This window comes from Dipodomys spectabilis, unplaced genomic scaffold (genome assembly GCF_019054845.1).
Source record: "Dipodomys spectabilis isolate Male_0828 unplaced genomic scaffold, ASM1905484v1 ptg000102l, whole genome shotgun sequence".
Classification (NCBI taxonomy): Eukaryota; Metazoa; Chordata; class Mammalia; order Rodentia; family Heteromyidae; genus Dipodomys; species Dipodomys spectabilis.
The window spans coordinates 4679678-4704947 of NW_024870779.1; the positions used below are offsets into that span (position 1 = coordinate 4679678).

Genomic DNA, 25270 nt, shown 5'->3' on the forward strand with positions numbered 1-25270 from the left:
ATGGACCGCAAGTGCGGAAAGGCTCCCCGGAAACCTTCCAAGGCCGGACCTGCCACCTCCCGGGTTTCGGAGCCGGACCCGTCGGGCACCCAGATGGAGCCCTGCGAGCCTGCGCCCGCATCCCGGGCGGCCCAGCCCGCCGCGGACCGCAGCAGCCACGCTGGGGCGTCGCGACCTCGGCAGACCCGGGGCGCCCGGACCCCCCAGAAGCCGCGGCCGCCGCGCGCCCCGCGAGCCTGCCCGGCGAAGGCGCCTCGGACCGTGGACGGGGCGCCGCTGCCGCGCGCGCCCAGCGTGGACGGTCCGGAGCACCCAGCCGCCCCCGATCTGCCCCTCGCCAGGGCCGGCTCTCGGCGATCGGGAGCTGCGCGCTCCACGCGGGATCCGGGCCCCGCGGAGCCGTGTTCCCGAACCACGCCCGCGTCCCCGGAGGAGCCGGGCCCCGGCGCGCGGGTCCAGGTCCCGCGTTCCCGCCGGACCGAGGCGCCGCCAGGTGGCTGGAATCCCCGGCCCGTGCTGGACAGGCTGAAGCTGAACCGCCAGCAAATCTCGGCGGCCGCCGTGGTCGTGAACAAGGTAGTGGATCGCCTACTTCGGAGGCTGCAGGACCGCGAGTCCGAGTTTAAAGGCGTCACCCTGCTACGCACTGGCAGCTACTACGAGCGCGTGAAGGTGAGCCGGCCTGGCGCGGGTGCGCCCCGACCTGTGGCGCTGCGCCCTCTTTCCTCATCGCCCCCACGCCCAGCCTCCCCGGCGTCCCACACATCCCCAGCTTGCTTCTCTTCAGAAGTAACTCAGACTTTAATCATAATTAGACACAGTTCTAATCGGAAGTAGGAGGGCGGGTGTTGGTTTATTTTTCTACACCTCTTTCGTACAAGCCAACCCACACCGATGGCCAGCTACTCTCAAGACGCTGCTTTGGAGGAATTCAGATGCCATACACATTATTATTATGTTCTGTGTGCCAGCACTGGGACTTGGCCGCAGGGCCGGCCTGAGCACTGCCAATTAAAATTTACCTTCAAAGCTAGAACTCTATCACTGGAGCCACAGCTCCGCTTCTGGGTTTTTGCTGGTTAATTGGAGATAAGAGGCTCCCGGATGTTTTTGCCTGGGGCTGCTGCCTTCAAACCATGATTCTTGGATCTCAGCCTCTTTGAGCTAGCTTCAATGTGTAGAAATTTTGGATATTTATAACATCATTCTCAGGCCACACAAAAATGATGAGGGCAGACAACCAGCCAGGAACAGTCTATGCGAAGCATACTTGTCCTTGTGGGCCTTATTGGGCCTGGGTGCCAGAAGTTCTCTCTCCCTGAATGCATTCAAGCTCTGCCCCTCTAACCCTGTTAACTGAGTCAATTCTGTCTGGGATCCTGGAAGTGGGCTATAAAAAAATTCCACCAAGGGGCTGGGAAGGTGGCTAAGTGGTAGAGCGCTTGCCTTGCATGCATGAGGCCCTGGGTTCGATTCCTCAGCACTACATAAGCAAAAAGAAAAAGCCGGAAAGTGGCGCTGTGGCTCAAGTGGTAGAGCACTAGCCTTGAGCTGAAGAGCTGAGGGACAGCACCCAGGCCCAGAGTTCATGTCCCACGACCCGACCCAAAAAAAAAAAAATTCCACGAAGTTTCTGGGCACCAATGGCTGACACCTATAATAGTTCCGGTTACTCAAGAGGCTATGATCTAATGGTTGTGGTTAGAAGCCAGCCTGGGCAGGAAACTCCATAAGACTTTTTTTTGTTTTTTGCCAATCTTGAGGCCTGGGCACCGTCTCTGAGCTTTTTTTTGCTCAAGGCTAGCACTCTACCAACACTTGAGCCATAGTGCCCCTTCCGCCTTTTTTCTGTTTATGTGGAACTGAGGAATTGAATCCAGGGCTTCATGCGTGATAGGCAGCGCTCTACCCACTAAGCCAGGTTCCCAGCCTCCATAAGACACTTAATCTTCAGTTAATAGCCAGAAGTGCAGTATGGTTCCAGAGGTACAGTGTTAGCCTTGAGTGAAAAGCTAAGGGACAGCACTCAGGCTGAGTTTAGCCCCTCGGTCCCTCCTCTCTTTCTCTTTCTCTCTCTCTCTCTCTCACACACACACACACAGTTCCACCAAATTAATATAGTTAAGAAATGTTTTCTGGGCTGGGAAGGTGGCTCAGTGGTAGAGCGCTTGCCTTGCATGCATGAGGCCCTGGGTTCGATTCCTCAGCACCACATAAGCAAAAAGAAAAAAGCCGGAAATGGCGCTGTGGCTCAAGTTGTACAGAGCTAGCCTTGAGCTGAAGAGCTGAGGGACAGCGCCCAGGCTCCATGACCGGACCCCCAAAAAAAAAAAAAATGTTTTCTATGAGGAGGATATCTCTACTCCATAGGAATAAATCCTTAATCTTCTCCCCTCCCACAACTCCATCCCCACTGACCCCTTTCTCCAGTTTTCTTTTTTTTTTTTTTTGGTCGGCCGTGGGGCTTGAACTCTGGGCCTGGGCGCTGTCTCTCAGCTCTTCAGCTCAAGGCGAGCGCTCTACCACTTGAGCTACAGCGCCACTTCCGGTTTTCTGGTGGTTTATTGGAGATAGGAGTCTCACGGTCTCTCCTGCCCGGGCTGGCTTTGAACCGCGATCCTCAGATCTCAGCCTCCTGAGTAGCTAGGATTACAGGCGTGAGCCACCAGCGTCCGACTCCAGTTTTCTTTATTGTGTCATGGAGCTAGGGATTGAACTCGGGGCCTCCTGCACATCAGAGATATCCCCAACATCTCTTTGTCAAATCTAATACAAATGTCATGGAAAATTCCTGCAGATACAAAAATGTATACTTCTTTTTTTTTTTTTTTTTGGGTCCGGTCGTGGGGCCTGAACTCTGGGCCTGGGCGCTGTCCCTCAGCTCTTCAGCTCAAGGCTAGAGCTCTACCACTTGAGCCACAGCACCACTTCTGCCTTTTTTTTTTCTGCTTCTGTGGTGCTGAGGTATCGAACCCAGGGCCTCATGCATGCAAGGCAAGCGCTCTACCTCTGAGCCACCTTCCCAGCCCCTAAAATGTATACTTCTTAAACATACATACCTATCAGATTTAATTGCTTTTCCTTTTTTTTTTTTGATAGGCAAGCACTCTTTCACTTGTGTCACTCCATCGTCCCTTTTTGTGTTGGTTCTGTTCTTTTCTTTTCTTTTTTTTTTTTTCCAGTCGTGGGGCTTGAACTCTGGGCTTGGGTGCTGTCCTTGTGCTCTTCAGCTCAAGGCGAGCGCTCTACCGCTTGAGCCACAGCGCCACTTCCGGTTTTCTAGTGGTTTATTGGAGATAAGAGTCACTCAGACTTTCCTGCCCGGGCTGGCTTTGAACTGTGATCCTCACATCGCAGCCTCCTGAGTAGCTAGGATTATAGGCGTGAGCCACCGGTGTCTGGCCTGAAAACTTTTTTGCCTTGGTCAGTCTTGAACTGAGATTCCCCCATGCACATAGCTGGTATTACAGATTTGAGTCATCTCACCTGGCTTGATACACTTGCTCCATTTGTTTTCAAGTGATTGAAGCATTAAAGTAATACTATTAGTATAAATTGAAGGTTAGGGAACAAGTACTTGCTTCCTGACAAGTAATAGATTCCTTGAGGGAGAGAAGAGAGTGTGTGAGTGTGTGGTCGAATGTGAGTCTATCTATCTATCAATCGTCTCTTGGTCTGTCTGTCAGTCAGTCAGTGTTATGTGCCAGTACTGGGGCTTGATCCCTAAGGAGCCTCACTCACTTGGCTTTTCTTTCTTTTTTTTTGGGGGGGGGGGGTCTAGTTGTGGGTCTGAACTTCGGGCCTGGGCGCTGTCCCTCAGCTCTTCAGCTCAAGGCTACATTCCACCACTTGAGCCACAGCACCACTTCCGGCTTTTTTCTTTTTGTTTATGTGGTGCTGAGGAATCAAACCAGGGCCTCAAGCATGCAAGGCAAGCACTCTACCAGTGAGCCAACTTCCCAGCCCTCACTTGGCTTTTTCATTTAAGGCTGGTGCTTGACCACTTGAGCCACACCTCCAGTTCTGGCTTTGTGCTGGCTAATTGAAGATAAGAATCTTGAGGATTTGTCCTCTTAGGCTAGCTTCAAATCTTGATTCTCAGATCTCAGCCTTAAGATCTAAGTTCAAGCACAAAACAAAACTAAAAACATAATTTGACTGGGCATTGATGGCTCACACCTATAATTCCAGTGACTCAGAAAGGCTGAGATCTGAGTATTGTAGTTCAAAGCCAGCCAGGCAGGAAGTCTGTGAGAGTCTTATCTCCAAGTAACCAGCAGAAAATCAGAAGTGGTAGAGTGCTAGCCTTGATCAGAATGTTCAAGGACAGTGCCCAGGCCCTGAGTTCAAACCCCAGAACCTCCCTCCCCCCACCAAACAAACTAGCAAAAAATAAAACAAAAACAAACCCATCAAAATTGCAGGCCATTATTAGTACAGGCAGATGGGCCATGCAGCCAATGAGATTGTGTCTTTCCTGTCCTACTAGTGATTATTTCACAGGTATTGTATAGCCCATAGGCTGGACATTCGTCAACCCTGTAATTGTATTAATTGTAGATTTGACTCATTGCCTATTTTCCAGCAGGGTCTCAAAGCCCAACAGCACTCCGCTGACTTAAGTTCTTCTTCAGTCTCCCCTATATTCACAACTGTCCCACGTTGAAGTCTGTAGAAAAGCCAGGCAAGGAGATAGAAGAACAATATTTATCCCATATACTTTACTCAGTGTTTCTGTTTTGATATATTTATTTTTCTCTTGCAGCACTTCGAGGCATGCGACTGAACTATATTCCTACTTTTTAAAAATATATATTTTTTATTGTAAAAGTACTGTAAAGAGGGATTATAGTTACATGAATAAGGTAATGAGTACATTTCCTATTGAGCATTGCACACACTTGAATTTCTGTTAGCAAACACTTGGATTTCTTTTTTTCCTATTCTTTCCTTTTCTGTCTTCCTCCCTTCATCTCTTCCTCTTTCTTTCCCTTCCCTCTCTTTTCCTTCCTTCCTTCCTGCCTGCCTCCCTCCCTCCCCCCTCCCTCCCTCCCTCCCTCTCCTCTTTCCCTCCTTCTTTCTTCTTCCTCTCATCTCTCTCTTGTCAATGTCTTATTTTTCTCTGTCTTGTCAAAGTCTTAATATATAGCCAAGGCTGGCCACAAACTTAACTATGTAACCATAACCGACCTTAGAACTCATGACCCACGGCTTTACTTCCCAAGTGCACCACCATGCCCAGCCTTTGATTTCAAATTTGTGTTCTGTTTTATATTTGGTAAAAGAATAAATAAAATATACTTCTCAGTAATTTATTTACATGGTTCCATATGGGCACTGTTCTCATTCATAGATTTTGTTATATCAAATTCTAGGTAAAAAATTTCAAAATATATAGGGAATAATTCCTACATATTCCAACTACTCAGAAAGCTGAGAGCTGATAATCCAGGTTCAGAGCCATCCAAGCAGACAAATTTGAGAGACTTTTCTCCAGTTAACCTGCAGAGAACTGGAAGTGGAGGCATGCCTCAGATGGTAGAGCACCACCCATGTGAAAAATAATCTTGAGCCAGGTGCCAGTGGCTCATGCCTATAATCCTAGCTACTAAGGAGGCTGAGATCTGAGGATCACGGTTCAAAGCCAGCTAGGGCAGAAAAGTCTGTGAGACTCTTATCTCCAATTAACCACCAGAAAACCAGAAGTGGTAAAGAAAACCTCAAGTGGTAAAGTGCTAGTCTTGAGCTGAAGAGCTGAGGGACAGCATCCAGGCCCAGAGTTCAAGCCTCACAGCTGACCAAACAAAAAAAAAAAATCTTAACTGAGAATGTGAAGCTCTGAGTTCAAGCCCCTCTACCAACACACACAGAAAACTCATTCCATCATCTGTGCATGTATGAATGTGTGCATATGTGTGTGTCTGTTAGAGGCAGATTCTTGTATATCTCAAGCTTGTCTCAAACTTATTATCCTTTTATCTCAACTTTCTAATATGTAAATTTTGTTTCATAAGTGCTAATGCATTTTGGTGTATACATAGTTTGGACTTAGTGAAAAAAGTTCTGAAGAAATAAAGTAATAGCTGGGTGCTAGTGGCTCACGCCAACGAAGTACATGCTAATGAAGCCAACCAGGCAGGAAAGCCTGTGAGACTTTTTTTTGTCTGATGTGGAGCTTGAACTCTGGGCCTGGATGCTGTCCCTCAGCTCTTCAGCTCAAGGCGAGTGCTCTACCACTTGAGCCACAGTGCCACTTCCTGTTTTCTGGTAGTTTATTGGAGATAAGAGTCTCATGGTCTTTCCTGCTCATGCTGACTTTGAACTGAGATCCTCATATCTCAGCCTCCTGAGTAGCTAGTGTTACAGGCGTGAGCCACCAGCACCTGGCTGCCTGCAAAACACTATCTATCTATGAAATTAATCAACAAAAAACTGGAAGTGGAGTTATGGCTCAGTGGTAGAGCACCAGCCTTGAATGAAAAAGCTAATCAAGATCAAAGGTCTTTAGCTCAAGCCCCAGTCCTGGCACACACATACATTGGGATGGAAATGAGATTGAGATTCCATCTCACCTCAATCAGAATTGCTACCATCAAGAAAATAACAAATGCTGGCAAGGATATAGGATAATGAGAAAGAAACTTATACACACGTTTCCACTCTGGAAATCAGTATGGAGGTCCCTCAATGAACTAAAAACAACAAAGGAATCACTTAGTACACAGTAGAGATACTTTGGTATGTTCATTGAAGCCCTATTCACAACAGTCAAGGTATGGACTCAGCCTAGGTGCCCATCACAGATAAATACTAAAGATAATGTGGTCCATATACACAATGGCATATTATTCAGCTATAAGGAAGAAGAAATCGTTTTTGTAGGAAAATGGATGGAACTGGAGATTACCATGTTAAGTGAAGTAAGCCATACCAGAAAGACTTTAAAAACAAAGAACAGGGCACTGGCCCCACCAACCAGGTCACTGTGGACACCAGTTCCTAGATCACCACCAAGGACTTGAAGAAGAAGGAAGTTGTGGAGAGGCACCCCTGTCGATGGGAATGGTAATGAGGAAAATGGGAAGCAGGAGGCTGATAATGAGATATTTGATGAAGAAGAAGGTAGGGAGGAAGAAGGTGATGGTGAGGGTGGAGATGAAGATGAGGCAGCTACAGGCAAAAGGGCAGCTGAAGATGAAGAGGAGGAGGATGTCGATAGCAAGAAGCAGAAGACATAAGGATGACGACAAAAAGGAAAAGTTAACTAAAAAAAAACTGCCATGACCTATTTATCCTCCACCTCCCATCTCAGAATGTAAACATGGTCATCTTGGAGTGGAGAAGCCATTTGCCCTTTGTGGACAGCATCAGCAGGCTTTCCACCACCCCACCAAAACCACAATGAGAATGTGCATCGGGGGAGGAAAATACCAAAACTTCCAGGGCCCTGCTTTTTTTCTTAAAAATACTGTAAGAAGAAAATTTTATTTGCATTTTTATTTATATTTTTGTACATATTGTTAGGGTCAGCCATTTTTAATGATCTCAGATAACGAAACCAGCCTTCAGAGCATTCTGTCCTACTTCTGACTATTTGTGGTATGACCATGGTCATTATAATCTCAAAGGAGAAGAAATACCTTTTTTTTTTTTTTTTTTTTTTTTAAAGGGCTGGGCACTGGTGGCTCGCACCTGTAGTTCTAGCTACTCAGGAGGCTGAGATCTAAGGATTGCAGTTCAAAGCCAGCCCGGGCAGGAAAGTCCATGAGACTCTTCTCTCCAAAAAACCACTCAAAACCAGAAGTAGTGCACTGGCTAAAGTGGTAGAGCACTAGCCTTGAGCTGAAGAGCTGAGGGACAGCGCTCAGGCTCAGAGTTCAGGCCCCACAACCGGACCCCAAAAAAAAAAAAAAGAAATGTACTCATTACCTTGCTCATGTGATTGTAACCCCTCTGTACAGTATTCTCACAATAAAAAAACTTAATGAAAAGAAAAAGATTAACAAACCAATTGAAAACTGAGCAGAGAATTAAACAGGTTAGTATGCAACCCGAATATCAATAAATAAGGAACGTATTAAACATCATTCATTAATCATCAAGAAAATTCAAATTAAAGCTAATTAGTCTTTCCTGTAGAATTAACAAAACTAAACATGACAATTCTAAGTGCTGACAAAGGTGTGAGAGCTATGGAAGTACATTGCTACTACCTATTCAGAAAATTAAGTTATACTCTACAAAGATCATGAACTTTTCCACTTGGGCTGATTTTTTTGTTTGTTTGCCATGGGCTTGAACTCTGGGCCTGGGCGCTGTCCCTGAGCTCTTCAGCTTCAGGCACGTGTTCTACCACTTGAGCCACAGCTCCACTTCTGGTTTTCTGGTGGTTAATTAAAGATCAGAGCCATGAACTTTCCTGCTCTCCTGACTTTGAACCATGATCCTCAGTTCTCAGTCTCCTGAGTAGGTAGGATTACAGGCATGAGAACATTTGCATCCGATGAATTGTGACTTTTTTGTTTTGTTTTTTTTTGCTAGTCCTAGGGCTTGAACTCAGGGCTTGGGCACTGTCCCTGAGCTTATTTTGCTCAAGGCTAGCACTCTGCCACTTGAGCTACAGTGCCACTTCTGGCTGTTTATATGGTACTGAGGAGTTGAGCCCAGGGCTTCATGTATACTAGGCAAGCCTCTACTACTTAGCCATATTCCCAGCCCTGTGGCATTTTTCTTTAAAGTTCTCAACAGTTGTTTATTGAATAAATGAATACTGATGACAGTATCAGGGAAAATATGTAATCCAGGAAGTGATCAATATTTTAACAAAGCAGGGATATGATGGCACACATCTGTAACCTCGGTGCTTAGAAGGCTGAAACAGATCCCAAATTAGAGGCCAGTCTGAATTGCATCCTGAGACTCTGTATCAAAAGCAAACTAGAAAAAGACTTTAAGAAGATGGAAAGAAAATTAACCAGAAAATTTGCAGATGTAACACGGGTTTTATCCAAATCAAATAAAAACCAAGCCTAGGGTTTTCATTTAGATCTGTTTGAAGGCTGAACCTATAAAAGATTAACAGTTGGAACTTCTCTTAGGAGCTGTCTTGAGGATGAGGTGTGATAACAGAAATAAAGCAGTAAATATTATTACTGTTCTTTTTCGGCAGTACTAGAGTTTGAACTCAGTGTCACACTTACTAGACAAGCTATGCCTAAAAGCCTTCTTGCTTTGGTTACTTTTGAGATAAGGTTGAGCTTTTGGCCTGGTCCCACTTGCCCGCAGTTGTCCTACGTGTGCTTTACATGGTAGCTGTAATGATAAGCTTATACCACCACATCCAGCTTTGACTGCTGAATGGAGGTTTTGAGAACTTCCACCTATCCTGGCTTAAAACCTCCATTCTCCTGATCTCAGCCTTCTGAGTAGCGAGGATTACAAGTGTGAACCCCAGTTTATTATTACTATTCCTAAAGCACTTCCATCTCAACAGTATTAAACTAATCTACATGATGAGTGGATCGTACAATACAGCTTCTCCCCATTTTAATCTGCCATTTTTTCATCCCAGTGGATTCTCAGTTCACATGAATCATTTAAGTACCACTTCATTAGGAATGGGAAGGTCATTGAGAGAAGTCAGGATGCTTCCAACCATATTTCCCATCATTTCTCGTCTGGCTTGATGAGTTGCGCTCCCAATATGAAGCGTCAGAATGACATTCTTCAGTTTCAACAAAGGTTGCTCCCTTGGCAGGGGTTCTGGAGGTCACATCTAGTGCTGCAGCTTTAATGACCTTATTCTTCAGAGCTTCTGCCAGGGCATCTTGGTCAACTACTAGAGCTGCATTGAAACACAACTCTGTTAGCAACACAAATGAAAGAACCTGAGGTCATATTTGCTGTAGTTTCAAACACATCTTCATTTTCTTCCTGTAACATGTCTCAAGATATCCAAGGTCTGAATGTGAGACCTTTACAAGGCCTGATGTATAGACGTAACAAAACTAGGTCCAGGCTATGCTAGTAAGTAAACCAAGCTCTCCATGTGCATTCTCTATGAACTCAAGTAACCTTCAAGGTTGACTCATAATGCAGGTGAGGAAACTAAAGCTCATAGGTTACAAATGTGTCCCAGGCCCAGAGTTCAAGCCCCATGACTGACCAAAAAAAAAAAAAAAGGTGACTACAAATGTGCTCCCATCATTTTATGAGTCTACCCTGGAAAAGGGCCCTTTTCTCTGTCCCTGTGGCATTTTTATTTTTTTATTTTTTTTTTTCCTGTGGCATTTTTAATACAGAAAAAATAAAGGGTTGTAGGTGTGGCCCAGTTGGTAGAGTGCTAGCCAATGAGCTAGCACTCAGTACCATGAGGTAGTGAGTTCTGGTACTGATACTGGGTCTGGTCCTGGACTAAAAAAACAAAAGAAGAAAAAAAATATTGCCAGGCATTGGTGGCTCACTCTGTAATCTTAGTTACTCAAGAGGCTGAGATCTGAGAATCACAATTTGAAGCCAGCGTGGGCAGGAAAGTCTTATTTCCACTTAACCACCTACAAATGGAGAGTGGAGTTGTGGATCAAAGTCTATAGTAGAATACTAGTCTTGAGCACAAAAACTTAGGGACAGTGCCTAGGCCCTGAGTTCAAGCCCGACTGATAAAAAATTAATTTGGAGGGGCTGGGAAGGTGGCTCAGTGGTAGAGCGCTTGCCTTGCATGCCTGAGGCCCTGGGTTCGATTCCTCAGCACCACATAAGCAAAAAGAAAAATGCTGGAAGTGGTGCTATGGCTCAGGTGGTAGAGCACTAGCCTTGAGCTGAAGAGCTGAGGGACAGTGCCCAGGCCCAGAGTTCAGGCCCACGACCGGACCAAAAAAAAAAATAATAATAATAATTTGGAGCCGGGCACCAGTGGATCACACCTGTAATCCTAGGTACTTAGGAGGCTGAGATCTGAGGATTGCGGTTTAAAGCCAGCTCTGGCAGAAAAGTCCATGAGACTCTTGTCTCCAATTAGCCACTAGAAAACGACGTGGTCTGTGATTCAAGCAGGAGAGCGCTTGCCTTGAGCTGAAGAGTGCAGGGATAGCGCCCAAGCTCAGAGTTCAAACCCCACAACCGACAAAAATAATAATTTTGATGGCTAGAGTTATTGTGGAGATGAAGAAGGTTATTTAAAGCTCCTACAAACACTGCTTCATAGACACTTAATATAATTCATAACAGAGCTTGTTCTTGAGTCACCAATAGCCATACATAGCCCTTGCTCAACTGGGCAAATTTTGAGACCATGGAAACAGGCAAGTGGCTGCAATGCATATATTATGACATAAAAGACAGTATTGTAAGGGTTAATGTGTGTGTGTGCGTGGGTGCGCTCGTGCGTGTGCGCGCTCGTGCGTGCGTGCTGGTACTCAGGGCCTTGAGCTCTGGCGTGGCATTTTCTTTTTTTTTTTGGTCCAGTCTTGAGGCCTGAACTCGGCCTGGGCGCTGTCCCTCAGCTCAAGGCTAACGCTCTACCACTTGAGCCACAGGCGCCACTTCTGGCTTTTTTCTTTTTGCTTATGTGGTGCTGAGGAATCGAACCCAGGGCCTGAGGCATGCAAGGCAAGCGCTCTACCATTGAGCCAACTTCCCATGCCATGGCTTGGCATTTTCTTTTTTTTTTTTTTGGTCCGGTCGTGGGGCCTGAACTCTGGGCCTGGGCGCTGTCCCTCAGCTCTTCAGCTCAAGGCTAGAGCTCTACCACTTGAGTCACAGCGCCACTTCCGGCTTTTTTTTCTTTTTGCTTATGTGGTGCTGAGGAATTGAACCCAGGGCCTCAGGCATGCAAGGCAAGTGCTCTACCACTGAGCCACCTTCCCAGCCCATGGCTTGGCATTTTCATTCAAGGCTGGCACTCTGTCACTTGAGCCACAGCTTTATGTCCAGCTTTTTGGTGGTTAAGTGGAGATGAGAGTCTCATGGAATTTTTTGCACAAGCTTGCTTAGAGCTGAGGCCCTCAGATCTCCTCCTCTTGAGTTGCAAAGACTACAGGCACTAACCTCCAGCTTCTGGCTAGGTTTTTAATTTTGTGAAACAGAAAAAGCAACTGGTGTAGATTTTAAAAGCTTACACGTATCATTTAAAATTCTAATTATAGAAAATGCTTAGCTGGGTGCCAGTGGCTTACACCTGTATTCTAACTATTCTGGAGGCTGTGATCTGAGGATTGCAACTTAAAAAAAAAAAGGTAGAAGTGGAGCTGTAGCTCAAGTGGTAGAGAGCTAGCCTTGAGCAAAGAAGCTCAGGGACAGCGCCCAGGCCCTGAGTTCAAGCTGCAATACTGGCACATACACATGCAAAAAGCTTCCTTGTGGTAAAATGAGAAAAATGTCGAAGGCTGAAACCTGTACAAATTGGACTGGGAGTGTGCCTTAGTGGTAGAGTGTTTGCCTAGCATGCATGAAGCCTGGTTTGATTGCTCAGTACCACATAAACAGGGAAAGCTGGAAATGGTACTGTGGCTCAACTGGTAGCGTGCTGGCATGAGCAAAAGAAGCTCAGGGACAGTGCCCAGGCTGAGTTCAAGCCCCAGGACTGGCAAAAAGGAAAAACAAAAGCTGTACAAATCATAACCAGTAAGAATCCTCCCATCTCCAGTACAAATTTTAGAAATCTTGCTTTTTAAAGTAGGTAGATTTCAAGTGGAAATTTCAAGAAAACAATTGCAGTAGCTTGGAAAATAGAAGCAAATATTTAAATGCTACTTTTTAAAACTGTTCCCTAGATTTCTTCGCCTAATGAATTTGATGTCATGTTTAAATTGGAAGTCCCCAGAATTCAGCTAGAAGAATACCCCAACAGTGGGGCTCACTACTTTGTAAAGTTCAAAAGAAACCCAAAAGGAAATCCTTTGAGTCAATTTTTAGAAGGGGAAATACTATCTGCTTCTAAGATGCTGATGAAGTTTCGGAAAATCATTAAGGAAGAAATTAAAAACATGAAAGGTAAGATTTTATTTTTAAAATTATTCTTCAGTAGTACAAAGGGATTTCAATGCAACATGCTGTTTGTGAGTACATCAAGGCCTGGGCACTGTCCCTGAGCTTCTTTTGCTCAAGGCTAGCACTCTACCACTTGAGCGACAGCACCACTTTGGGCTTTTTCTGTTTATGTGGTACTGAGGAATTGAACCCAGGGCTTCATGCATGCTAGGCAAGCACTCTTCCACTAAGCCACATTCCCAGCCACAATATATCTTGATCAATGCCATCTTTTCCATCAATCTCCTCCCTCCATCTCTCCCAACCCCACCTATTCCCTCACTTTACCTGCTTCTATTTTTTTTTTCGTTGGTTGTGGGTCTTGAACTCTGGGCCTGGGTGCTGTTCCTGCACTCTTCAGCTTAAAGTGAGTGCTCCACCACTTGAGCCACAGCGACACTTCTGGTTTTCTAGTGGTTTATTGGAGATAAGAGTCTCAGGGACTTTCCTGCCCAGGCTGGCTTTGAACCGTGATTTTCAGATCTCAGCCTCCTGAGTAGCTAGGATTACAGGTGTGAGCCATCGGCGTCCAGCTACCTGCTTCTATTTTTATATAAAAACATTGCATTATTGTGGTTACCTACCCTTCCCCTCTCCCTCTCCATTGATCTACCTTCCCTTTGATTACACCACCTCCTTGCTTCACACCTGTTTCAGTCTGCTGGTATTCATTTTGTTAAACCATAAGTTAGTTGTTCAAAGGCATTACACCATTGGAATCCTTACTTTAGTGAACATGTTTGTATATATAAGCATGGTCTTGTATATGTACAAACATATTTATTACTTAGTTCTAAGGTCACATATGAAAGTAAACATGTCATGTGTCTTTTGTCTCTTTAGGTCTGACTTCATTTAATGTATGGTTTTTCCATTTCTCTGTATGACACAATACCATTTTTCCTGATGGATGAATAAATTTTGTTGTGTGTGTATGTTTATATACCTATATCATATTTTCTTATCCATTCGTCCATTGAAGGATATCTGAAACCATAACTTGGCTATGGTGAATAGTGTGGCAGTGAATGTGTGTGCAGTTGCCCTCTACCTAACTCAACCTTAGATATGCCCTAGAGAAAGATTTGTTACTTTTTCTTTTTTTTGGGTCCGGTCGTGGGGCCTGAACTCTGGGCCTGGGTGCTGTCCCTCAGCTCTTCAGCTCAAGGCTAGTGCTCTACCACTTGAGCCACAGCTCCACTTCCGGTTTTTTATTCTTTTTGCTTATGTGGTGCTGAGGAATCGAACCCAGGGCCTCAGGCATGCAAGGCAAGTGCTCTACCACTGAGCCACCTTCCCAGCCCAGATTTGTTACTTTTGATTATTTTTTTTTTTGCCAGTTGTGGGTTGAAATCAGGACCTGGGCAGTGTCCTTGAGCTTCTTTTGCTCAAGGCTAGCACTCTACCACTTGAGTCTTTCTGTTTATGTGGTACTGAGGAATTGAACCTAGGGCTTCATGCATGCTAGGCAAACACTCTGCCACTGAGCCACATTTCCAGCCTTTGATCTCTTTTGACCTTCCTGTAGCAGACTGTTGAATACTACCTTCCTCTAGAAACAGCTATTTACACTGGAAAAAAAAATATGCCTGGAGAAAGTTGGCAGGATTCTTCATTTTTTTCTTTTTTGTGATACTCATGCTCTTGCTTGGTCTTTTCTACTCAAGGTTGGCACTCTACCTCCACTTTCAGCTTTTTGCTGGTTAATTGGAGATAAAGTCTAATTCTTCAATTAACTACCCAAATGCTGGAAGTAGAGCTATGGCTCAGGTGATAGCACACTTGCCTTGAGGGAAAAAAAAAAAAAAGCTCAGGGACATCATCCATGCCTAGCATCCGAGAAAGAGGAAGCCTCCCTCCCCCTCCCATGATCTAAAGACTGTGCCTCCTAACAGCTCCACTCTTTGCCAATAGTATCACCTTGGGAACAAGTCTTTCACACATGGACCTTTCAGGGACTCTTCAGAGCCAAACTGCACCAAACACATTTTGCAAATGTGAATTGAGACTTTGGATGTGAATATGTTAGGTTAGAGATTTTTGTACCATATCACAATGAAAGTGGCAAAGTGCATGGTTGGATACAGACCTGCAGTACAGAGGATGCGTTTGGGGGCAAGTAAGCATTTGGAAGTCAGCACCATGTGGTGGCATTGGGGATGGGTGAGGCCACTGAAGCAGTGTGTCCATTCATGGTATTACTACTCATTAGACAGTAATGATTCATCTCCTAGGTTTTTAGGGAACATTGCTGAACAGTTCAAGGCTGACTTCTATTCTCCATATCTTATAATCTTGCAAGCACAAAAATACATTTAATAAAAAATTTAAAATAATGATCTGTATACCAGTGCTATGGGGAGGAGAATGGGTTGGGGAGGAGGATGGAAAGGAGGATGGGATCTGAATGATGATGGGGATGAGGATGGGGATGAAGATGAGGACAGGGATGAGGATGGAGATGAGGATAGGGATGAAGAGGATAGGATGAGGTTTAGCATGCTGTTGACATGACCTTCATGGAATTGGTTTTTTGTATGCTGGTACTGGGACTGAACTCGGCCTGGAAGCTGTCCTTTAACTTTTCCCTGAAGGCTGTTACTCTACCACGTGAACCACATCTCCACTTCCAGTGTTTTGGTGGTTAACTAGTGATAGAGTCTCATGGACTTTCCTGTGCTGGCTTGCTTCAAACTGCTGTCCTCAGATCTCAGCTTCCTGAGTAGCTAGGATTACAGGCGTGAGGTGCCACAGCCTACCTTGATCTTCGGTTCTGGGCCATTTTTGACATTGTCAAAAGCAATTTCAGTGGAGCAATGGACATAAAAAATGAAAAGCCAGGCCGGACGCCGGTGGCTCACTCCTGTAATCCTAGCTACTCAGGAGGCTGAGCTCTGAGGATCGCGGTTCAAAGCCAGCCCAGGCAGGAAAGTCCGTGAAACTCTTATCTCCACTAAACCACCAGAAAACCGGAAGTGGCGCTGTAGCTCAAGTGGTAGAGCGCTTGCCTTGAGCTGAAGAGCTGAGGGACAGCGCTCAGGCCCAGAGTTCAAGCCCTACGACCAACAAAAAAAAGAAGAAAAGAAAAGTCACTGGGTGACTCATGCTTGTAGTCTTAGCTACTCAGGAGGCTGAAATCTGAAGATGCTGGTTTGAAACCAGCCAGGGCAGAAAGGTCTGTGAGACTCTTAACAAGCAAATAGCTGGAAATAGAGATGTAGCTCAAGTGGTAGAACTCCAGCCTTGAGTGAAAAAGCCAAGTGAGAACTCAAGTCTCTTGAGTTCAAGTCCCAATAATGACACGTGTGTGTGTGCACATGCGTGCGTGCACACACACACATGCACACACACACAGAAAAGAAAATAAAAAGTCAGGGTTGCGATAGAGGTTGCACGTGTAAGCAGTTTTGGGTGAGAAGGAATCAGAAAGATGAGTGATCATGGAGATGTTCATCAAGAGGGGTATTTTAGAGGTAGAGATGCTTTAATCCTCTGTATCTGATCTTGTAAAGAAGGTAGGATAGATGATGTAGGACAGGGAATAACTAGAGCAAGGTGCCTGGGAAGATGACAGGAGGGGGTCCATGGTCTGTTTGCAGGGATGGTCTCTGGCAGGTTGAAGACGGTTAGAAAAGGAAAGCACACAATGGGTAGAGAAGATCTTCAGAGCTTTTTCTCCTTGGTAGTTTACATCCTCACTGACGCCCCTCCCAGAAACCTGATCTTGGAATCGTATTTCCAGCTCACTCCCAATTCCCAAAGGCACCTGGATGTCTGACCACCATGGCTATCTGACCAGTAGCTGTCTTCATTTGGGCAGCTAGAGCTCATGAGGTCTAAAGTGATGTCCATTTGGCGCAGTCTTTCTTTTTTCTGTTTTTCTTTTCTGTCGGTTATGGGGCCTGAACTCTGGGTCTGGGCACTGTCCCTCAGCTCTTCAGCTCAAGGCTAATGCTCTATCACTTGAGCCATAGCGCCACTTCTGGCTTTTTCTGCTTATGTGGTGCTGAGGAATGGAACCCAGGGCCCCATGCATGTGAGGCAAACACCACTGAGCCACTTTCCCAGCCCTTCTATTTTTTTTTTTTTTTAAATCAGAGTCCTGGGAGGGCAACTCAGGAAAGTCTGTGTGACTCTTATCTCCACTAAATTACCAAAAAAGCTGGAAGTGGTGCTGTGGCTCAAGTGGTAGTATGCTAGCCTTGAGTAAAAGAAACTCAGACAGCACCTAGGCCTTGTGTTCAAGTCCAGGACTGGCATCAAAAAAACTTTTTTAAAAGCAATTGTACAAGGGTATTTCTGAACATGTCTCTTTGTGCGTACAATGCATCTCGATCAGTGTCATCCCTTTCATTGCTCTGTCCTATCTCTGGCAACTCCACGCATCCCCTCATGTTAACTGGTTCCATTTTCACCTATGCACAATGAGTCTTATTGCATTCACCCAGCATTCCCCTCTCCATCCACTCCCTTTTAACCCCTAACACCTTCAGAGAAGACACGTTTCAAGTTTCTGGTATATATTTTGTCAAACAGTCTAATTTTTTTTTTTGTTGTTGTTGGTCAAGGGGCTTGAACTCTGAACTCTGGGCTTGGGCGCTGTCCCTCAGCAATTATAGAGCTCAAGGTGAGCGCTCTACTGCTTGAGCCACAGCACCACTTCTGGTTTTCTAGTGCTTTAGTGGAGATAAGAGTCTCATGGAGTTTCCTGCCCGGGCTGGCTTTGAATCATGATCTTCAGATCTCAGCCTCCTAAGTAGCTACGATTACAGGCGTGAACCACCGGTGCCCGGCTCTGTCCTTTAACTTTTCACTTGATGCTGGCACTATATCACTTGAACTGCTGCAGCTCTACTTCTGTTTCTTTAGTTGTTAATTGGCGATAAGAATGCCATGGACTGGACTGGAAAGGTGGCTTAGTGGTAGAGTGTTTGCCTTGCATGCATGAGGCCCTGGGTTCAATTCCTCAGCGCCACATAAGCAGAAAAAAAAGCTGGAAGTTAGGCCGGGCTCTGGTGGCTCAAGCCTGTAATCCTAGCTACTCAGGAGGCTGAGATCTGAGGATCGCGGTTCAAAGCCAGCCCGGGCAGGAGAGACCGTGAGACTCCTATCTCCAATAAACCACCAGAAAACCGGAAGTGGCGCTGTAGCTCAAGTGGTAGAGCGCTCGCCTTGAGCTGAAGAGCTGAGGGACAGCGCCCAGGCCCAGAGTTCAAGCCTCACGACCGACAAAAAAAAAAAAAAAAAAAAAAAAAAAAAAAAAAAAAGCTGGAAGTTGTTCGCCTTGAACTGAAGGAGCTGAGGGACAGCGCCCAGGCCCAGAGTTCAAGCCCCATAACCAACAACAACAACAAAAAGATTTGCATGGACTTTCCTTCTGGTGCTGGCCTTGAACCACAGTCCTCAGATACAGATCTTTAATTATAGTTATATTGTTTACCCCATTCTTTGAGAGAAAATTGAAGCAGTCTTTCCCTCCCTTCTATCTATTTAAACAGATCAAAATGTCAGTATGGAGAAGAAAAAGCCAGGGAGCCCTGCTGTAACACTTCTTATTGAAATACCTGAAAAGATATCTGTGGATGTAATCCTGGCTTTGGAAGCAAAAACTAGTTGGCCTGCTAACACCAAGGAAGGCCTGCTTATCCATAATTGGCTTGGAAAAAAAGTTAGGAATGATTTAAGACGACAGCCATTTTATTTGGTACCCAAGCATGCAAAAGAAAGACATGGTTTTCAAGGTGAGTTCAGTTAAAGGTTGATGGAAAGACACTGAAGAAGAATTGGTAAGCTGGGTGCTGGTGGCTCATGCCTGTAATCCTAGCTACTCAGGAAGCTGAGATTTTAGGATCGAGGTTCAAAGCCAGCCAGGGCAGGAACGTCTGTGAGACTCTTATCTCCAATAAACCACTAGAATACGGGAAGTGGCTCTGAGGCTCAAGCGGTAGAGTGCTCACCTTGAGCTGAAGAGCTCAGAGACAGCACCCAGACCCAGAGTTCAGGACCCACAACCGACAAAGAGTTGGTAATACTTTATTCCACAGCAGTAGATGATCAGTATTCAGCTAACCTTTTGGCAGTTCAAGAGTTATCTTGGCGACGGATGGAAAGTTTGGTGAGAGATAGGATTGAAAAGGATATAATCATAGAAGTACTATCAGGTACTTAGCTTGGAGATGTGTAGTAACCCACACGTAAATTTTAATTTAAGCCATTCATGCTGCCATTCATGCCTGTAATCCTAGCTACTCATTTAAAACCACAGTCCTCAGATCTCAGCCTCCAGAGTAACTAGGATTATAGGTGTGAGCCATCAGTTCCTGGGTAGAACACTTATTTAATACTTAATTACATTATGCTTCTGTTTACTTCTTTTGGTTTACCTTCCAGTAGAATTTCCTCAGAGTGAAAGTTCAGGAAATCATTTCCATGGTGTGCTGGTTAGCTATGGTTGCTCTGGTAAAGTGCTTTTCTGTTTCTCTTTTTGAAATTAAGGAGAGACATGGCGGATATCTTTCTCTCATATTGAAAAGGACATTTTAAATAATCATGGAAAATCTAAAACATGTTGTGAAACAGATGGAGTGAAATGTTGCAGGTAAATATCCTTTTTTTAAAAGTGGCTGATTATCTATGATTTGTTTAATTCTTTGTTGACTGTCGCTCAAGGGTGAAAAGTGATTATTGATGGGTTAAGTTGGATCAGGATGGGATGACCTGGGGAGAGTGTGAATCATGTACCCCTTTTTTTTTTCCTTTTTTTTTCCTTTTTTTTTGGGTCCATCACCTTTACAACAAAAAATTTTTGCGGGGTGGCGGGGGGGGGGGGGGGGGGGGGAGAGGTCTGGTCGTGGGGCCTGAACTCTGGGCCAGGGCGCTATCCCTCAGCTCTTCAGCTCAAGGCTAGCGCTCTACCACTTGAGCCACAGTGCCACTTCCAGCTTTTTTTCTTTTTGTTTATGTGGTGCTGAGGAATCTAACCCAGGGCCTCAGGCATGCAAGGCAAGCGCTCTACCACTGAGCCACCTTCCCAGCCCCCGAGAGTGTGAGTCATGTGGAGGCTGGAAGATCTCTCTGTTTTGGACTGGGACTGGGAGTTGGACTCAGGGCCTGGTGCTGTCCCTTAGCTTTTTTACTTAAGGCTGGTGTTCTACCACTTAAGCCATAGCTCTACTCCCGGCTTTTTGGTGTTTCATTGAAGGTAAAGAATCATGGACTTCCCTGTGTGGGCTAGCCTCAAACCTTGGTCCTTAGATTTCTTGAGTAGCTAGGATTACAGTATGAGCCACTAGAGCCTGGCCTGAGGATCACTTTTTTTTTTTTTGCCAGTCCTGGAGCTTGAACTCAGGGCATGGACTCTGTCCCTGAGCTTCTTTTGCTCAAGTCTAGCACTCTACCACTTGAGCCACAGTACCACTTTCTGGCCTTACTGAGGAATAGAATGAACCCAGGGCTTCGTGCATGCTAGGCAAACACTCAACACTAAGCCATATTCCCATCCCAAGGATCACTCAATAGATATGGGTCCTTAGCCAGGAGCTGGTGGCTCCTGCCTATAATCCTAGCTACCCAGGAGGCTGAGATCTGAGGATCACTGTTCAAAACCAGCCTAGGCAGGAAACTCCATGAGAGTCTTATCTCCAGTTAACCACCAGCAAACTGGAAATGGTTCTGTGGCACAAAGTGGTAAGGCACTAGCCTTGAGCAGAAAAGCTCCAGGCCAGCACCCAGACCCTGATTTCAAGCCTCACAAACAACAAAAACAAAAAAAGTGCTTATTTTGGGATGGTGTGGCTGAGTTGAAATCTAGGGACTAACTAGGTAAATTTGAAGCCACACTAAGTGGCAGTAATTTTTATTAGTATATACTACAAAAGAAATTATTCATTTCAGTTTCTTTTTGGTGTTACTGAATTTTGAACTCAGAGCTCTGTAGTTTGAGATTCTAAGGTTGACCATGCTAAGTTGAGTGTGGTGATAAATGTCTATAATCTCAATTACTTGGAGGTGAAAGGATCTTGGTTTGAGGCCAGCCTGGACAAGAGTTTGCAAAATCTTAATTCAAAAACAAACCTGAGGGGCTGGGAAGGTGGCTTTGTGGTATAGTGCTTGCCTCGCATGCATGAGGCCCTGAGTTCGATTCTTCACATAAGCTGAAAAAGCCAGAAGTGGCCGTGTGGTTCTAGTGGTAGAGCAGTAGCCTTGAGCTGAAGAGCTGAGGGACAGTGCCCAGGTCCAGAGTTCAGGTCACCCAACCGACCAAAAAAAAAAAGAAAAAACCAACCCAAACCTGAGCCAGGTGCTGGTGGCTCTCACCTGTAATCCTACCTACTCAGGAGGCTGAGAACTGAGGATCGTAGTCCAAAGCCAGCCTGGGCTCAAAGCCAGCCCCGGCAGGAAAGTCCATGAGACTCATCTCCAGTTAAGCACCAGAAAACAGGAACTGGTGCTGTGACTCAAGTGGTAGAGTGCTAGCCTTGAGCTGAAGAGCTCAGGGACAGTGCCCAGACCCAAGTTCAAGCCACACGACTGACAAAACAAACAAACAACAATAAAAAAAACACCCAAACCTGATGTAGTTGCAAATTCCTGTGGTCACAGATACTGGGGAGGCGAAAGCAGGAAGATCAAGGTCCAAGGCCAGCCTGTAAAACTAAACTAAGCAAACAAACAGAAAAACAACCAAACAAAACAGAAAAGGAAAGGGCTGGGATGTGACTCAAGTGAGAGCACTTGCAAGTGCAAGGCCTGAATTCAAAGCCATGTACCAAAGGAAAAATAAAAGTGATCTGACCTGTAATTGTAACTGCTTAGGAGGGTGAGATCTATAGATTCCAATTTGAAGCTAGCCTTAGCAGGCAAGTCCATGAGACTCTTTTCTACAATTAGCTAGCAGAAGAGCTGTAGAATGCTAGCCTTGTGCACCTGGAGGTTGTGCCCATGTCCTGAATTCAAGCCCCAGTACGCGCGCGCGCACACACACACACACACACACACACACGCACGCACGCACCCACGCACCCACGCAGGGAATAAGAATGCCCAATGTGTAGTCTCTAAATTATGTGTAGGTCTTTTTTTTTTTTTTTTTAGTTGGTAGTGGGGCTTGAATTTTGGGCCTGCACCGTTCCTCAACAGTTCAGCCTAAGGTTAATACTTGAGCCACAGTGCCCTTCAGGTTTTCTGGTGGTTTATTGGAGATAAGAATTTCATGGACTTTCCTGCTCCGGCTGGCTTTGAATCATGATCTTCAGATCTTAGCCTCCTGAATAGTTAGGATTACAGACATGAGCCACTGACGCCCGGCTTATGTGTAGGTTTTGACATAGCAATAAGGAAAACATTGCTAATAAAACTAGGTAACTGATTTTTTTTTTTTTTTTTTGGGTCCAGTCGTGGGGCCTGAACTCTGGGCCTGGGCGCTGTCCCTCAGCTCTTCAGCTCAAGGCTAGCGCTCTACCACTTGAGCCACAGTGCCACTTCTGGCTTTTTTCTTTTTGCTTATGTGGTGCTGAGGAATCGAACCCAGGGCCTCGAGCATGCAAGGCAAGCGCTCTACCACTGAGCCACCTTCCCAACCCCAAAACTAGGTAACTGATATCCAATCAAGAACACAGGTGGTTTTAAAATAAAATTGTAAAAATTTACTTATTAAAAAGCAAAATAATTTTATAAGTATTAAATTTTATCAGCAGCTAAACAGATGAATATGGAAATTTGCAGTCCAATAAAGTAAAATAATTTTATAAAAGAAGAAAAAACCTTTTGGCGTTACTAGGGATCGAACTCAGGACCTTGTGGTTGCTAAACAGATGCTCTATCATTTGAAACACTATACCATCTCCTTCAACAATTTTTTTTTTTTGGGGGGGTCCGGTTGTGGGGCCTGAACTCTGGGCCTGGGCGCTGTCCCTCAGCTCTTCAGCTCAAGGTTAGTGCTCTATCACTTGAGCCACAGTGCCACTTCTGGCTTTTTTCTTTTTGCTTATGTGGTGCTGAGGAATCGAACCCAGGGCTCATGCATGCAAGGCAAGCGCTCTACCACTGAGCCACCTTCCCAGCCCCAACAATTTTCTTTAATGCTGGTTCTAGGGCTTGAACTTAGGGCCTGAGCTTTCTTGCACAAGGCTAGTGCTATAACATTTGAGCCACAGCTCTCCTTCTGGCTTTTTTGTGGCTAATAAAATTCTCAGACTTAGCCGGGCATTAGTGGCTCACTTCTATAATCCTAGCTACTCAGGAGGTTGAGATATTAAGATAGAGGTTCAAAGCTAGCCTGAGCAGGAAAGTCCATGAGCCTCTTATTTCCAATAAACCATGAGAAAACCAGAAGTGGCGCTGTGGCTCAGGTGGTAGAGTGCTAGCCTTGAGCTGAAGAGCTTAGGGACAGTGCCCAGGCCCAGAATTCAAGCCCCATGACCAACAAAAAAGAAAAAAAAAAGAGTCTTAGACTTTTCTGCTCAGGCTGGTTTCAAATCAAGATCCTCAGATCGCAGCCTTCTGGGACAGCTTGGGCACTGTCCCTCAGCTCTTCAGCTCAAGGCTCTACCACTTGAGCCACAGCGCCACTTCCGGCTTTTTCTGCTTATGTGGTGATGAGGAATCGAACCCAGGGTGTCATACATGCAAGGCAAGCACTCTATCACTGAGCCACCTTCCCAGCCCTGGACCTTCGCCTTCTGATTAGTTGGATTACAGGCTTGAGCCACCGCACCAGGCTTCAACAAATTTTTTGTAGATACTGAGGTGACTGGAAGAGTAATGTATTAGTTTTATGAGGTTCAGTTAAATGGTAGTAGAGTAAAACTTTTAAGCTGGGATTGGGGAAGAGGAAAGAAAAACTTCAAAGCATATATTTGGTCAGTGGTTTTATTTCTTTTTTGGTGCTGGTATTTTGGTTTGAACAGAGCCTGGAGCTCTCACTTGGCTTGTTTGCTCACAGCTGGTATTCTACCACTTAAGCCATGCCTCCTGTCCAGCATTTTGCTGGTTATTTGAAGATGGAGTCTTGCAGACTTTTTTCCTGTCTTTTTTGCTCAGGTTGTCATCAAATCTCAATCCTCCAGGTCTCACCATCCTAAGTAGCTGGGATTACAGGTGTGAGCCACCAGTGCCCAGCTTATAATAAAATATATTTTCTGTCCAAATGTGTTTCTTCTATAAGATGCCTGAAGTCTGTTGTGAAATGAGGCAGACTGTGAATAATAAACAGATCTTTTTAAAATTAAACAGGAAAAAAATGCCTAAAACTAATGAAATACCTTCTGGAACAGCTGAAAAAGAAGTTTGAGGATCGCAAAGAGCTGAATAAATTCTGTTCTTATCATGTGAAAACTGCTTTCTTTCACTTATGTTCCCGGTACCACCTGGACAGCCAGTGGGATCCCAAGGATCTAAAGCTGTGCTTTGATAACTGTGTCACATTCCTCCTTGAGTGTCTCAGGACAGAAAAACTGGTGCATTATTTTATTCCTGTGGTCAATCTATTCTCTCAGGACAAAATTGACAACGTAAGTAGAGCGTTTCTGTTAGAACAAATTGAATATGAAAGAAACAATGGGTTTCCAGTTTTTGGTGAATTTTGAAGTTTGGTTTTCCAAAAAGGATCAAGAACTAGAATGATAATTGGGATTATTAATAATAGTTGGGATTATTGTGATTAATTGGGAATAATTGCCATAGCAATGAATGACTAAAATGAATGTATACAATATTTTGTTTTCTGTTTATCATAATCAAGCTTAATAGAAAGGATTATAGGCTGGGCAGTGGTGGCACACACCTGTAATCCTAGCTATTGGGGCTGTGGGGGAGGGGGCAGTTAAATCTGAGGATGACAGTTCAAAGCCATCCCAGGCAGGAAAGTTTGTGAGACTTGACTCTTCAATTAATCACAGAAGAAGCTGGAAGTGGTGCTGTTACCCAAGTGGGTAGAGTGCTAGCCTGTAGCTAAAGGAGCTCATTACAGCACCCAGGTTGTCTAGAGTTCAAGACCCAAGACTGGCACCAAAAAAGAAAAAAAACGGTTATATATAAATATAAAGGATTAATGTCTAAGAATGAACCTAATCAAGGACTAAGAAACAAAAGAGCATTATTTAAAAATGTAAAAACTACCAGGTCATGTGTGGAGGGACAATCTATAGTCGTGACCACTCAGGAGGCTGAGGCAGGAAGATTGCTTGAGCCCAGGATATTTGTGACCAGCCTGGGTAACACAGTAACACAGTCTCAAATAAAAAAA

The 25270-nt window shown here is 45.0% G+C and overlaps 1 protein-coding gene across 1 annotated transcript; it reads left to right on the plus strand.

The window, feature by feature from the left end:
• On the plus strand, positions 1-24747 carry Cgas (cyclic GMP-AMP synthase). The gene is made up of 5 exons (XM_042687107.1): positions 1-672; positions 12771-12990; positions 18525-18767; positions 19522-19625; positions 24261-24747. The coding sequence occupies exons 1-5, from the start codon at positions 1-3 to the stop codon at positions 24609-24611; spliced, it is 1590 nt and encodes a 529-aa protein (XP_042543041.1). The 3' UTR covers positions 24612-24747.
• The last annotated feature ends 523 nt before the right edge of the window (positions 24748-25270 follow it).

Bases quoted from the DNA above. Each gene is read 5' to 3' on its own strand.
- Cgas (XM_042687107.1), top strand. From the start codon at position 1: ATGGACCGCAAGTGCGGAAAGGCTCCCCGGAAACCTTCCAAGGCCGGA. The intron at 673-12,770 runs GTGAGCCGGCCT...ACTGTTCCCTAG, and splicing joins GCTACTACGAGCGCGTGAAG to ATTTCTTCGCCTAATGAATT. The intron at 12,991-18,524 runs GTAAGATTTTAT...CTATTTAAACAG, and splicing joins AGAAATTAAAAACATGAAAG to ATCAAAATGTCAGTATGGAG.